Genomic DNA, 14,522 nt, shown 5'->3' on the forward strand with positions numbered 1-14,522 from the left:
ACAACTAGCCTTTGGCACTAACCTTTCCAATGTGTGCACCACCACATTACAGTAGTATCTGAGCACTGGGAGGTTTCTTGGGGAAGCCATAACCTAGGGTGAGTTAGCACCTCTGCCAGATAGGCCCCTTTCTAATTGCAATGGAGTTGCAGAAAGTAATCGCTGTGGCTCTCAACATGGCCTTTGTTCTTTTTCCAGGAAGCTCCAGATAGGATCCCTGATTTAACAGCAGTTATCTCTACTACAGAAAGTGCACTTTATGCTCTATCTAGGCACTCACAGGTGTCGGGGAGCGAAGAGTGGAGATTAAATACTCCAATCAATCTAAATAGGAAGAGGTTTGAGGAAAACAGGAATTCACTTCTTTTAGACACCACACAGTACCTCGTCTCTGGAGACTGAGCTGATTTCTGCAGCCAGGGAGTCTGAGAAGGAAGCTGAGAAGAGGTTCTTGGCTCCCTGAATGCTAAGGTTTATAATCTGTCCATTCAGTTCGTCATTCTGCTCTTTCAGATTTCGGTTATCCTGCTCACAAAAACCAAGAATCAGTACATTAATAATTCACATTTCTAGACCCTCACAGATGGCAGATCATAGAATAATAGCAGATGAGGGTTGGAAGGTGCCTCAGGAGATCATTTAGTCCAACCCCCTGCTCAAAGCAGAACCAACCCCAACTAAATCATCCCAGCCAGCGCTTTGTCAAGCCAGGCCTTAAAAACCTCCAAGGATGAAGATTCCATCATCTCCTTAGGTAACCCATTCCAGGGAGGTGGTGGAATCTCCATCCTTAGAGATGCTCTAGGTGCTTGACAAAAGGGGTGCTCTACATTTTACAGCAGGTGGAACTGAGGCATAGTGAAGTTAAGTAACATGGCCATGGTGACTAAGAACAGAATACAGATCTCCTGACTCTTGTACTCCCCTGAGCTAGCAGAGCCATTGGAAGCTTTATTCAATAGAGAAGCGAATACATGCAACATGCTGGGGAGATTCTACACCCTTTTCGTTTTGACCAAATTGATCTGTGGTTGATCAACGTTTCACTGGGAGAAGAAAGCAGGATCTCCAGAATGCCTCACCTGGTCCAAGATACTGACATGAGGCTGGAATCTCTGCCTAGCCAGCCATGGAGATAGCATTCTTCAGTCCTCTATTCAGCTGAGAAAAACTAAGCATTCCTTCACAGTGAAACATGCTCACACTGTCCATTCCACTTGTGCAGGTTATGACAGTGTTCAAGGAGTCTGATTCTCTACCAGGCCAAACATACATGGTAGCTGTAGCTACAGGTTTCTCCCCATTGCCTCCCCTGTTTCACATACACATTTCCAGCTGTGCTTTTCCAATGCTTAATGACCCCTCCAGCGACTCAAGAACTGCACAGTGCAGTCCCAGTAGTCTATGTTAGTCACTGAGGCACGATATGAAAGTCAAAACTGCTGTTATGGTTTTGAATTGATTGGTGTCTAGTATCTGAACCAACATGTTGCCTCCACCGCCCCAGCACCTGCTTGAGCCGCCTAATCTCTTGCTCCAGCTCCATCTCCCGTGTCCTGCTGTTGTACTCTTGGAGACCCATGCTACTGCTTCTGCCTCGTCGCTGCTCCGCTTCAAGTTTAAACAGCTGCAGGAGCTCCAGCTGCTTTCGAAGGTCCTCAATCAGCTGCAATGCAATGAAAGAGACAGATAGTGCCATAGCACTAAGCATGTCGTTATCTCTCCCTGCTGCAACAGAGAAGTGTGTGAGGTAGCAGCAGGAGAGAGAAAATGGACGGTATGAAGCCTACAGAAATCTCAGCTATGTTCTAAGTGTTATCATGTTCCTGTCCTCCCACTGCTATCACTTGCTGGGCCCAAGTTCCAATCTTGTGCCATTTCCATTACACCTTCAAATCCGGACAGAAATATGACATGTTGAGTAGGCTGGTGAATTCTGATCTGCGCAGGTCTTAGAATGGTTGTGGATACAGATACACATTTGAGTGAATTTTAATGTACATGAAAGTGAGGGACTAGGTACAAGATGATGCCACAGACACTGCAGGTGCTATGCCAGCTTTCCTGGTCCAGCTATGCCAACGCACCCCTGAAGACTGCCGTAGGACTAGGCACTGCCAGGAGTGGAAAACAGCTAGAACAAGCTGATCAAATACACTTTCACCTGTTACTCAGTTTAAATCCCGTCACTGGAGGAACAAGGCAAGAACTGAGTCCATTGTAACAGTAGAAATTAGAAACACTAGCATGTGGAAATGAAAAAGCATGAAGGCAAGGGCAGTTGAAAGCATCAATGAATTTCTCTCCTCCAGTTCAGAGTGTCTCCTCCATTTGGCAATACCAGAGGCCATGTTATGCTGATTGCAACATGAATTCACCTGGCTATTTGTATCTATGGCTGTGGAGGAACTAGAACAGTGACTGAGCCCTGTGTACATGTTGACCTCTGGGGAAACTGTAAATAGCTGCAGTTTCAGCTGAAGGCTCCAGGGAGAAGGGTCTGGGCTGGCTGAATGGTGTCAGTTGTTGACTCTGCTCACCTCCTGAGTTGACTCCTTCTCCTTCTGGAACTGGTGTCTCTCATGGCTCAGTTTGTCTCCCATCTTTCTCTTGCTTTCCTGTTCCTCACTGAGTTGAGTAGTGAGGTCTTCTATCTCATCTAACAACTTCTGCTTCTCCTGCAACAAAATGTAGCAAGAAGGAATCACAAGACCTTTCCCACTGCACGGCAAGGTCCTTCTGCTATCATTCGGAGAGAACACATATGCATGTTGCCACATGGGAACATTCTTTTTGCCGACGTGCGTTAGTTTGGATACTTGGCCTGCTTGCTTTCATCTGTTGTCTGAGGACTTCACAGCCTCAGTGCTTTGCCAGCCATAAACAAAAAGCATCAGCATAGTCAGGAGAGAGACAATAAATGACTCCTGGTATAAGCTCCATTTGAGCAGCATCTTGCATCTGCACAGAGCACAGATGGCTTCAGAGACTCTGCACAGGGGCAGGAACAGAATTTGTTGCAGGACTGGGGCTTACCGGATGAAAATGACATCAAACCAAAGGGATCCATCCCCCTTGCTTTAAGCAACAGCTGCTTCCACCCCCCCCCTTTGGAGAAGTTTATGCTAGAGCCAGAACTCTGATCTCATGAAACCCTTCTTAAGATTATTTTTGTTCTGGGTTTTAGCTGAGCATGGATTTCACAGAAAACAAACTGAAAATGAAAAACTGAGCAATGTAAATTAGTATCTAAAACTGAATATATGGATGGATTTTCAGAAGAATCCTTTTATTATTCTCCACCTTGGATCAATGGTTGAACGGGGCAGTTAACTGAGTGTTCAAAGTTTAAACCCATATAAAACTCATTATTTAATAAGAGCCCTGTGAGAGACCAGGGTTTCTTTATGCTGCTACTTTTCTCCATATGATCAGCCTCTCCACAATGTTGTGTAGTGTGCTGTTCTTAAGTATTAACTGGTTCCCAACTTTAAACATGACTACAGGAGTTACTTATTTTTATACAGGCCAAAATTTTCAAAAACTTAGGTGCCTAACGTTACATGCCTGGACAAATGACCCAGTTCTCTGGGGTGCTGAGCACCAACAGCTCCCAATGAAAATTAAGTCACTTCATTAGGTGCCTACCTTCAGACACTCAACTTTGCAAAACTTGTTCCTAGTTTATAACATGCATGGACATTTTATGTGATGAAAGGTGCTATGTAAATGTAAAATAATATTAACAAACAGGAAATCTAGGTTTCAAACAACAGGAGTTTGAATTATAGGAGACAGCCAGTTTATCAGCAGAGGTTTCCATCCTCCACGGAGAACTAGTATAATTGTGTCTGTTACTACTTATTAGACACATTAATTCTAATTTAAGCTAAAATAGAAACTAGTGATAGCACTTTATGAGGAGAGGACAGTCCAGAATAAACTCTTCTCAGCTGGCTGAGTGCACATAGGAACCCTCATAATTTACACTCCTCCTCTCAAATCTAGTGGTGTCTGAAACATGGAATGTCCTGGTTGTTATTAAATTATATTCTTTACATAGTATCTTTCATGCCAGGAAAATCTCAACACACTTTATAAACAAGGTCTCAATAGAGGAATCACTTGGTGGAGTTGTACGGCTTGTGTGTGTCTCCCTCTCCCACACACACACACCCACTCTTCACTCAAGTTAGTGTAAAATTCGTCCTCTGCTAAACTGACAATTAAAAAATATAGTCATGATAAAGTCTTCCATGATATCCCCTTTCTAGTTGCACACCAAGTGTAACCTGGGGATAGTGATACAGGAGAAAAGTTGAGAATCATTTCAGTGCGCTGCAGGGTGAAAGTTTCAAACCCCGGTTAGGATGAACCTGTGTGTCCACCAGCGTTTATTATTAAAGCTTCTCTGCAAGAAGATTCCACTGTCCTGTGTTATGTTTTCAGACGGCAGTACCCACACCAGGGATGAATTTCCCCACAATTTGCCACAAGAGGGCAGAATTTCATTCATAACCAGCAAAGAAACGGATACACCTACCATATATAAGGCAACAAAAACAGCAGCGCTGCTTGTTTGCGTGTATTATGTTCTAAGGGCAGATGAAAGGATTACTGCTGAAGTACATGCAGGACTGCATTGCCTCAGAGAGATTGGTCCTGGGTCTACAGATTTTAAGGTGACAAACACAGTGACTCAGTAAGTATCTATAGCATTAAGGCCTAGCTACGGGCCCTGGTTTCTATTTAGGGTAGGACTAGAGGAGAAAATGGCTCCTAAAGGGCTTGCGCATTACACATAACTTGTGATTTCATACAGGACTATTGTGCAAACAGTTCCATCTCTGCTGTTTGCAATGGTCACTTTGCCTAAAAATATCAGAGGTTTTGGAAGGGGTGGGGGGGAACCATATAGCCTTGGCCAAAACTCAACTCCTGGGGAAAACCACAGTGTGCTCTCATTCCACATGGGTTACGTGGTCTCGTAAGATGGGCAGAACACAGGTGTCAGTGACTGACATGCTGACACTAACTCAAGACAAGTTGGAATGTGCACTGCAGAGATGCGAGAGCCTGACATGCTCAGGAAAGCCAGCATCTGCACAAGAGTGCTGAGTCCTCGTGGCATAATAAGTGCCATGTCCTGTGCAGAGATGGGCATTCATGCTTCACCGCTAAGGAATCTGGCACAGAACAGATCCCTCAGCCTATTTTTAAACACACCAAAGTCTGAGCCTGAAGTATCTTTCTAGGTGAGATCGTCAGGGTGAGATCTCCCTCACCTCCTCCAGCCTCTCCACATTGGCTTTCAGACAAGGGACGCAGGATCTCAGCTCGCTGTTCTCATCATCCAGCTGCTGCAGTCTGTTGCAAGAAACGCACACACTTAAAAATTCTGCCACCACAGCCCTTAGATTGGAGAAATTCATACAAGTCGCATAAATAATAAAAGCACATTAGTGAAGAACAAAGCATGGATGTAGGTGATCCAAATCTCTGACTTTGTCCCCCCACCACATCTTATCAGCAATCATGGAGAAGGAGGAGACATCTACGCAGACTTAGGTGGAGTCGTTTGAAGCCCTCTGCCCAATGTTTGCCTACTGAGACAGAAATCCCACCTATAAGGCACCAGGCCATCCTTCAGGCTCAGCACTCTACTACCTTCATTGCCCCACATCAACAAATCTCAGCTCTGGGCACCAAAGGGTTAAATTTGTTATCTGAGCAGAATCCATCTGCATTCCAATGATTTGCCCCCATTTTTGTGGCCTCTCCTCTTGTTATTTTTACCTCAGAAGACAAGTGCCAGGCACTGCACACAGCAACCAGCAGGAGTGCAGAGATGGCCTCACCTAGTGCTCCATGTGCTGATCTCTCAAATTCCCATGGATAGTCTGCTTCCCACAAACGCCTTCCTGGTCTTTTCTTGCCAGCCATTTCCAGTTAGGACTGAGCAATAGTGGAACGTTCTGCTGAAACATTCTGCATTTGCTGAATCCCAAGTGAAAACCACCCAGCCAGCGAGAAGAAACACCCCAACTCAAGAAAGGTGGGTACCTGCATAGGAAGCCAGCCTGAGTGTGAGAGACAGAGCCTGCCCAGGGCATGGAGCGCAAAGACAAAACTTGTTACTGCCTTAATGAGATCAGTCACTAGGAGCAAGGCTGTCACTCTGGTTTGTTTTTCAGTTCAGCTCGCCCATGCTGCTGTTAGCATTCTTTTGAACAGCCCTACACAGTGAATTTGCTCTGTTCCTTCTAGAACAACTGAATGCTGCACAGATGCTTTTGTAATGACTCCTCACACCCAAGGCTGCTGAGGTGGAGGAAAGCTGTAATCCTCACTTTGGGCCTGGGCCTGTTGAAGTCAAAGGCAAAACTTCCACTGCCTTCCCTGGGCACAGAGCAGATGCTTCACCTGTTTCTGTGAAGGTGACTCATGTGACAATGTCAAACTGAGCTCCAGGGACTATTCGTGTGAACAGGCAGGGGGTTCAAGTGAACCCCCTCGGTGCACACCATTAGGGGAGGAAAAGGAAGAAGCATGCATGAGCTAATGAAATGCAAATGGAGAGATCTCTCTGGCTGGAGACCAAGTATCCCTGGTCTCAGCAGGTGGGTTAATTTACTATTGCAGGACAAAGTTACGGAGGAAGGAGGGGGTCAAAACCAGGTTCAGAAGGACATTGGGCCAGACTTGTCTGAGACAGCATGACCACAGTGCCAGAATAAGCACCACATTCACCCCCAGCTGTGTAACAGCTGATTAGTGACACACCCCAAAGACTTCACCATGTGGAGTTACCTAGGGAGGTGGTGGAATCTCCATCTTTAGAGGTTTTGAAGGCCCAGCTTGACAAAGCACTGGCTGGAATGATTTAGTTGGGGTTGGTCCTGCTTTGACAAGGGGGTTGGACTAGATACCTCGTGAGATCTCATAGACTCTAAGGTCAGAAGGGACCAATATGATCATCTAGTCTGACCTCCTGCACAATGCAGGCCACAGAACCTCACCCACCCACTCCTGTAATAAACATATAACCTACAACTGAGTTATTGAAGTCCTCAAATCATGGTTTAAAGACTTTAAGGTACAGAGAATCCACCAGCAAGTGAGCTGTGCCCCATGCTACAGAATAAGGCGAAAAAACCCCAGAACCTTTGCCAATCTGCCCTGGGGGAAAATTCCTTCCCAACCTCAAATATGGCGATCAGTTAAACCTTGAGCATGTGGCCAAGACTCATCAGCCAGACACCCAAGAAAGAATTCTCTGTAATAACTCAGAACCCATCCATCTAACGTCCCTTCACAGGCCATTGGCATATCTACCACCAGTAGCCAAAGATCAGTTAATTGCCAAACAAGGCTGTCCCATGATACCATCCCTTCCCCTCCATAAATTTGTCAAGCTCAGTTTTGAAGCCAGCTAGGTTTTTTGCCCCCACTGCTCCCCTTGGAAGGCTGTTCCAGAACTTCACTCCTCTGTTGGTTAGAAACCTTTGTCTAATTTCAAGTCTAAACTGCCTGATGACCACTTTATATCCATTTGTCCTTGTGTCCACATTGGTGCTGAACTTAAACAATTCCTCTCCCTCCCTGGTATTTATCCCTCTGATGTATTTATAGACAGCAATCATATCTCCCCTCAGCCTTCTTTTGGTTAGGCTAAACAAGCCAAGCTCTTTGAATCTCCTCTCATAAGGCAGATTTTCCATTCCATGGATCATCCTAGTAGCCTTTCTCTGCACCTGTTCCAGTTTGAATTAATCTTTCTTAAACATGGGGGACCAGAACTGCAGACAGTATTCCAGATGGGGTCTCACCGGCGCCTTGTATAACAGCACTAACACCTCGCTATCTCTACTGGAAATACCACGTCTGATGCATCCTAGGACCACATTAGCTTTTTTTTTTTTTTTTACAGCCACATCACATTGGTGACTCATAGTCATCCTGTGATCAACCAATACACCCAGGTCCTTCTTGTCCTCTGTCACTTCCAACTGATGCTCCATCTTATAGCAGAAATTCTTCTTATTCGTCCCTAAATTTACGACCTTGCACTTTCCACTATTAAATGTCATCCTATTTCTGTTACTCCAGTTTACAAGGTCATCTAACCTGTCACTTCCAACCCTAATCGTCTATGATTGTAGGTGGAGGATACAGCGGCTACACCAACCTGGCGTGCAGATTCTCAGTCTCAATACTCTTCTCTCTCTCCATCCTGCTCAGGAGCTCTCTTTGTTTCCGGATTTCCTCCATGAGCATCTCATCTGCTTTCAACTCTTGTTCCTTCAGCTGTTCCTCAAGGGCATTAGCTCTTTAGAGAAAATACAAAAAGGGGTTTAACCAAGTCTGATATCGAACAGCTGTCCTGCTGGCATCCTGCTATTTTAGGGACAGGGATGTCCTCCTTTCTTTTCACCCTCCTTCTCCCCTCTTCCTCCTATTGAAAACCCAGTGGAAGCCACCATGGAGTTTGAAGATGATCATAAAATGTCCAAAGATGCAGCATCTATACGAGAGAAAAACAGGCACCTACCAGGCCCTCACCTTAGACACCTGAGGGAAAACAACTTGCATCTCTTCACAACCCTGAGTACTCTGTGATGCTGATCAACTTGGAAGCCACTGTATATTTGTCATTTAAATCGCTGGGAACTCAGGCAGTGGATGTTGGTATACTATGATCACAAGTTTCTACAAGCCTCAGTTGTCACATTAAAACTATCCGGAAAGGAAGGATGAAGAAAGGACTGAGAAGAAAAAGTAAAAGATTTTCTTAAAACCTATCTTATGTCTTAGTGGGTAGCAGAGTCAAGGGACTGCACAGAATAAGCTACCGAGGCGATTTATTTATTTTCCTTTTCATCTGGGTTTGTAATGAAGCATGAAATTCACATGCCACATATCGGTAATACCTTTGGGCTCCTGCATCATCGGTGATAATTGTATAGCTCTAATAATACAATATTTGGCTTTCTGCAGGCTGCCAATAAATTAACCAGGTCCTTCATAACAATGATTATTTAATTGTTGCAGATAAATGTTATAATACAAGACAGAGGGGAGCTTTAATAGATGTTGGGATTCGGATGATTTTTTCTAGCAGTTTATAATAATTTTAAATTAAATTAAATCTAGGACCTAAAGAAAGTGATCGTTTCTCTCTGAATTCTCAGTCCCCTGAAAATTCTGCCAAGTGGAGTGTGGAGGGTTATTTCTCCATCCCACATCCATAACTCGCAGACATTTTTAATGCCACGTGGTTCTCAATGGAGTACACAAGCCTTGGAAGACATTCAAGAGATGGACCCACTTGCTAAAATAAGACAGATGTTTGTTGCTAATCTATTTACTTAAACTTGTCCTTTGAAGCAGGTGAATAAATAGTGCATAGAGTGGCTGTCATTTTATGATCTTTTATTACATTCTTGTAAAGCTGCTGCTGCTTCCCAAGGAAGTGAACTACGAACCATCTTCAGCATCAGCAGCTGAGAAGCTGCAGTTTGCTGGAATATTGTTTTGTTAGACAGCTTGTGAAAACACATTACAAAAGCAAGCAGTGCAAACCTCTGATAGATGGACACATTTTTCCAACTGATCATCTTGTTACCTAAGTCCTTTACTTGGAAAAAATAATTAACACATCTGAGCTTTGTGATTAGAGCACTAGAGGGGAATTTGTGTGTATTAGTGAAAACATCTTGTTACTGTGAAGTTTATCGGAGCTTAGGGAAACCTTTACTTGAATGACATGTGACACCATGTCACACGTAATACTTAATCTCATAGTTCTATAGATAAACTCCTAATGGCTTTTATCTGAGGAGTGTAAACACTACTGGAGAATAGAAACCTGTCAGATTAAAAATCCAAGTGGTTACTTAAATAAAAGATTCACAGGTTTACACCAGTTCCAACGGCCAAAAACAAGAGGAGCGTTTTTGGTGGGGGACACAGACATTACAGACCTTCTCTGGCTCCCTTTAGCCCTGTTAAAATGCAGTGGATTAAATGAAAGGCTAGAGTGGAAAAAACAGTAACTTTCCATTCCCAAATATGCTCAGTATTATTACTAATTATTTATAATGCAACAGCTATGGGTGCCAGTGAAGGATCAGGGCCCCATTGCTTGAGGCACTGTACCCGCAACAGCCAGACTGTCCCTGCCATGAAGAGCTCACTGACTAAGATATGAGGCGCTGGAGAGATTATTTTTATAACTATTGGAGTGCAGAGCTGGCAATATTATCAGAGGTAGGAGATTCAGCCCTGCCAAGCTGAAACCCAGCAGCTAGTCAGTGGTGCAGAAAACTGCACACAAGTGAGGCACTGGAAATGAAGCAGAGGAGGGGCCTTTTGTGAAGAAGGCAGTTTGGGTGCCTGTTAGCTTTTGACAGGGATGTAGTTTAGATCAGTGAGTGAAGGCAGATCTGCTAAGCTTTAACAGTTTCTTCTTTATCTTTCGATCTACTTCTTTCCCACTGGCTTGCTTCCATCACACACTTAACCCAATAGATGGAGCTTCTGAAAACAGCTGCCTTTTATGTGCAGACAATAACCTTGAGAGAGAGTTATGTGTGTGGATCCCAGATACACATGCACTCACTAAGGGCATGTCTACACGTACAGCACTATAGTGGTGCAGCTGCACCTGAGCTTCCCTGTCGGAATAATAAAACCACATTTGAGAGTAGCAGAAGCTATGCTGGTGGGAGAAGCTCTCCCACCAACATAGCACTGTGCACATGAGCGTGTATGTCAGTGTAACTTATGTCACTTAAGGGATGGTTTATTCACACCCCAGAGCACCATGAGTTTTGCTGACACAGAGAACAATTCTCAAATACATTAAGGGCTTTCCTTCAAGGTGCAGCAATGAATGCTGGAGGGGTGTGAACTGTAAAGTGCACCAGCTAGATGTCCTCAAGTGTGCACTAACATAGGATTGTTGAAACGGGGAACTTTTAGTGGATGTCAGCAAAGTCCATGCAGGCCAGTTAGCATGCAACACATTTGTGTCTGTTAGAATTCACACCCCTCTAGTGAACACTGCTGCACAGCATAGACAAACCCTTAGAAACTCCTAATGAGGCTATATGTTTGTTTCTGGGCCACAAGTCAAATGCCCTCACCTGTGCACCAGCTGCAGGTTTTCCTGCTTTAACCGACTGTGCTGCTCTCCATTTGCAGCGGTGTCCTTTTCCAGCTCAGTTACCCTCTTCTCCAAGAAGACTACCTGTGCAAACAAGAGAGAGGATTCAGATGCCAATGGGTTCTTTCAGCTTTATTATTACTCTTTCTTAAAAGTGCAGGTAAAATGATAGCTAGCACTAAGAATTATTCTCATCCTAGCAAAACTAATGAAATCATTGAAGCTTGCTTGACTTTTAGAGTATCATGTGTGTTCTGTGCATCATCATGTCTCACCTATAACTGCTGAAATGTTCCCTGATCTACTGTAGCTGACCTCATTCCCATTCAAGGTGCTCCTCACAGATTTTTTAAAAATGTAGTTTGCACTCTGTTAGAACTTCTCTCCTAAAATTTAGAACTGTTCTGTAATACTAACATAGGGCCAAGTGCCTTACTGGGGTTTCTCCTCTGAGGTCAAAGGCTACTTTGGTGGTTGTCTTCATTACATTTTTGAACATGTAAATCTACAGAGCCAGATCCTCTACTGGTGGAAACTGTCATAGCGCCAATGGGACTGTGACAGTTTATACCAGCTGAGAATATGGCTTATGCTACCTAAAAGGGACACAACATCCCATTTTGTTGCTTTCATAGATGGAGAGATGCAAGGAAAAAAGGAATAAACTATTGCTGAACCACAGAAATTAGAAAGGGGACTATGGAGCCGTTTTAGAACCAGAAACTACTTTAAACTCATTTTTTTTTAAATGACTAGAATTTGCTTTGATGGTGTACCTTTAAGAGATGCTCCTGCAGAGCTGCAAGAAACAAGTTGGATACATTAATTTTCCTTTGGTTACAAAATCTGCATTTTAGGGGTTTTATTATTTCTTTTCCCTCCCCTGAGTTACGTAGTTCCCTGCTCTACTCTCAGCCTTATTAAGCAGGTGATGTCACATAAACTATCAGAAATGTGTTCTTCATACTCTTCAACTCCTCTGTCAGACTATGGCACTCAATATTGTGACACCATCACTCTGGCTGCAGTGAAAAGAGAATTGTCACTGTGTTTTATAAAAAAGCAGGAGGTAGGAATCCTTCCATAAGGGAAAAAGTATCTATTCATTTAAAAACAAAAGTCGTAATTATTGAGATACGGACAATAATAAAACAAGTAACAACTAATTCTTTTGTTAGGTAGGCCCAAAAATTAATTTTACATATTAGTATAGATTTGTCCATCACTCTAAAGTGAGTCCAAGAATCTGGGGTACAAAACTAAATCCTGACAACACTACAGCCAAATGTTTCAAATGTGGGTGCCTGTTGCTAGGCTACAAAATCTGTATTCGGGCTCAGGGTGGCTTGGTATCCAGAAATGTTGAGCACCCACAAATCCCACTGAGGTCAATGGGAGCTGTGGAAGCTCAGCACCTCAAAGCCAGGGCGTTTTGATACAGGACCCTAACTCCAGGCATCTAAGTTTGAAAATTTTGGCCTGCATTCTTCAAAGAGACAGTATAAATTATACTATACTATCAATGATTGTACTCACATGCTGTCAAATGCACAAGTAGTGTATATATGTATTTATTTCTCTGTCACACCCATAGCTCGATTCGTCTTCCTATTCATGATGTCAGAATTAAGGAGCACAATTTTAAAGAGGTATTTTCATACTGGGACTGGGGCAAACGTTTATACAAAGCACAATTAACTTTGCCTGGTCATTTGCCATATTCCCTCAGCTATTTTTAGCTATTGATGTTTGAGTAAAGTTTTCCTTTCCTCAATGCAACTTCTCCGCCTCCTACCATATGATCCTTTGCTTATGAACTCCTCCGTAATTTAACATGGAACTAAACAGAGATGTCGCAAAGTCAGCATTTATAGCCTTGCTGCAGGACAAGTTCAGAGCAGAACAGGCACGAGTGAAGTCCTCATTTCAAGTCAAATAGCTTTGCTTCCTAGGAAGAGTGGCATTACACAGCACTATACATAGCACTGTGAAACACTTACAAAATAAGCTGATTTAATATATTTTTAAATCTATTTTTCAGTATTAATATTGCTCTATGAATGGTTATAATGACTAACTTCAAATACAGTGTGTACAAATACTGTATATCTTACTACCTGTGTCAGTGACATCAGTCATTCAGAGTTGACATACAGACAGACCTCTTCCCCCTGCCATTATTATAACATCATAAGAGAACATAGTGCATTGTTCAGTAAACTGGGAGGGTGGGGGGGGAGCCAAAAACCATTCACCACGTAACAACCTTCAGCCTGAAAGCTGTGCAATGAGCCTTAATACCCACTGAAAAGAGTGTAATTAGACCTCCCAACCCTAACCCAGAAAAACAGGGTTACTTACTAGTAACTGTTGTTCTTCGAGATGTGTTGCTCACATCCATTCCATTATAGGTGTGTGCGTGCCCCGTGCACAGATTGCCGGAACTTTTTTCCCTTAGCTGTCACCGTAGGGTCGGGTCAAGTGCCCCCTGGAGAACCGTGCTCATGCCGCGGTACATAGGGCGCCGCCAACCCTGCGGCCCCTCAGTCCCTTCTTTCTGCAGACTCCGACAGTGGGGACGGAGGGTGGGTGTGGAATGGATATGAGCAACACATCTCGAAGAACAACAGTTACTGGTAGGTAACCCTGTTTTCTCTCTTCGAGTGATTGCTCATATCCATTCCATTATAGGTGATTAAATAGCCATACCTTGGAGATGGGTAAGAGTCAACGGTGAGTTGCTCTCATCAGGACGGCCCTGCCGAAGCCCGCGTCCTCTCTCGCCTGCTGCACTATGGCGTAGTGGGACGTGAAGGTGTGGACCGACAACCAGGTGGCTGCTCTGCAGATGTCCTGGGGGCACTCCTCCCAGGAAGGCCGCAGATGAGGCCTGGGCTCTGGTTGAGTGCGCTGTCACAGCTCCTGGAAGCGGGACCTTCGCCCGCTCATAGCAGGTTTTATACAGGTGGTGATCCAGTTGGAGATGCGCTGGGTGGAGACAGGTAAGCCCTTCATCCGGTCCACCACTGCCACGAACAGCTGCATTGACTTCCGGAATGGTCTGGTCCGCTCAATGTAGAAGGCCAAGGCCTGTCTGACGTCCAGCGAGTGCCATCTCCGCTCCTCCTCCGAACCGTGTGGTTTGGGAAAGAACACGGGGAGGAAGATATTCTGGTTATAATGGAACTGAGACACCACCTTAGGCAGGAAGACTGGGTGGGGCCTCAGCTGGACCTTATCTTTATAAAATACAGTGTAGGGGGGCTCCGTGGTTAAAGCTCTGAGTTCGGAGACCCTCCTAGCCAATGTAATAGCCACCAGGAAGGCTACCTTCCAAGAGAGGATGAGCAGTGGG

General features: G+C 44.3%; 1 protein-coding gene across 3 annotated transcripts in view; it reads right to left on the reverse strand.

Moving 5' to 3' along the window:
* Positions 1–14,522, reverse strand: part of RAB11FIP3 (RAB11 family interacting protein 3) — a 184,668-nt gene that overhangs the window by 4,755 nt on the left and 165,391 nt on the right. For all 3 annotated transcript variants that reach the window (XM_067534049.1, XM_067534047.1, XM_067534050.1), the window contains 6 exons: positions 11,148–11,251; positions 8,189–8,329; positions 5,286–5,367; positions 2,541–2,678; positions 1,511–1,666; positions 385–525 (listed from right to left, as the gene is read on the reverse strand). In XM_067534049.1, coding sequence (XP_067390150.1) covers positions 385–525; positions 1,511–1,666; positions 2,541–2,678; positions 5,286–5,367; positions 8,189–8,329; positions 11,148–11,251 — 762 coding nt within the window. The remainder of the gene's footprint in view (positions 1–384; positions 526–1,510; positions 1,667–2,540; positions 2,679–5,285; positions 5,368–8,188; positions 8,330–11,147; positions 11,252–14,522) is intronic.

The sequence above is a fragment of the Emydura macquarii genome, unplaced genomic scaffold (genome assembly GCF_026122565.2).
Source record: "Emydura macquarii macquarii isolate MOO-44397 ecotype Brisbane River unplaced genomic scaffold, CSIRO-AGI_Emac_v2 contig_3374, whole genome shotgun sequence".
Classification (NCBI taxonomy): domain Eukaryota; kingdom Metazoa; phylum Chordata; order Testudines; family Chelidae; genus Emydura; species Emydura macquarii.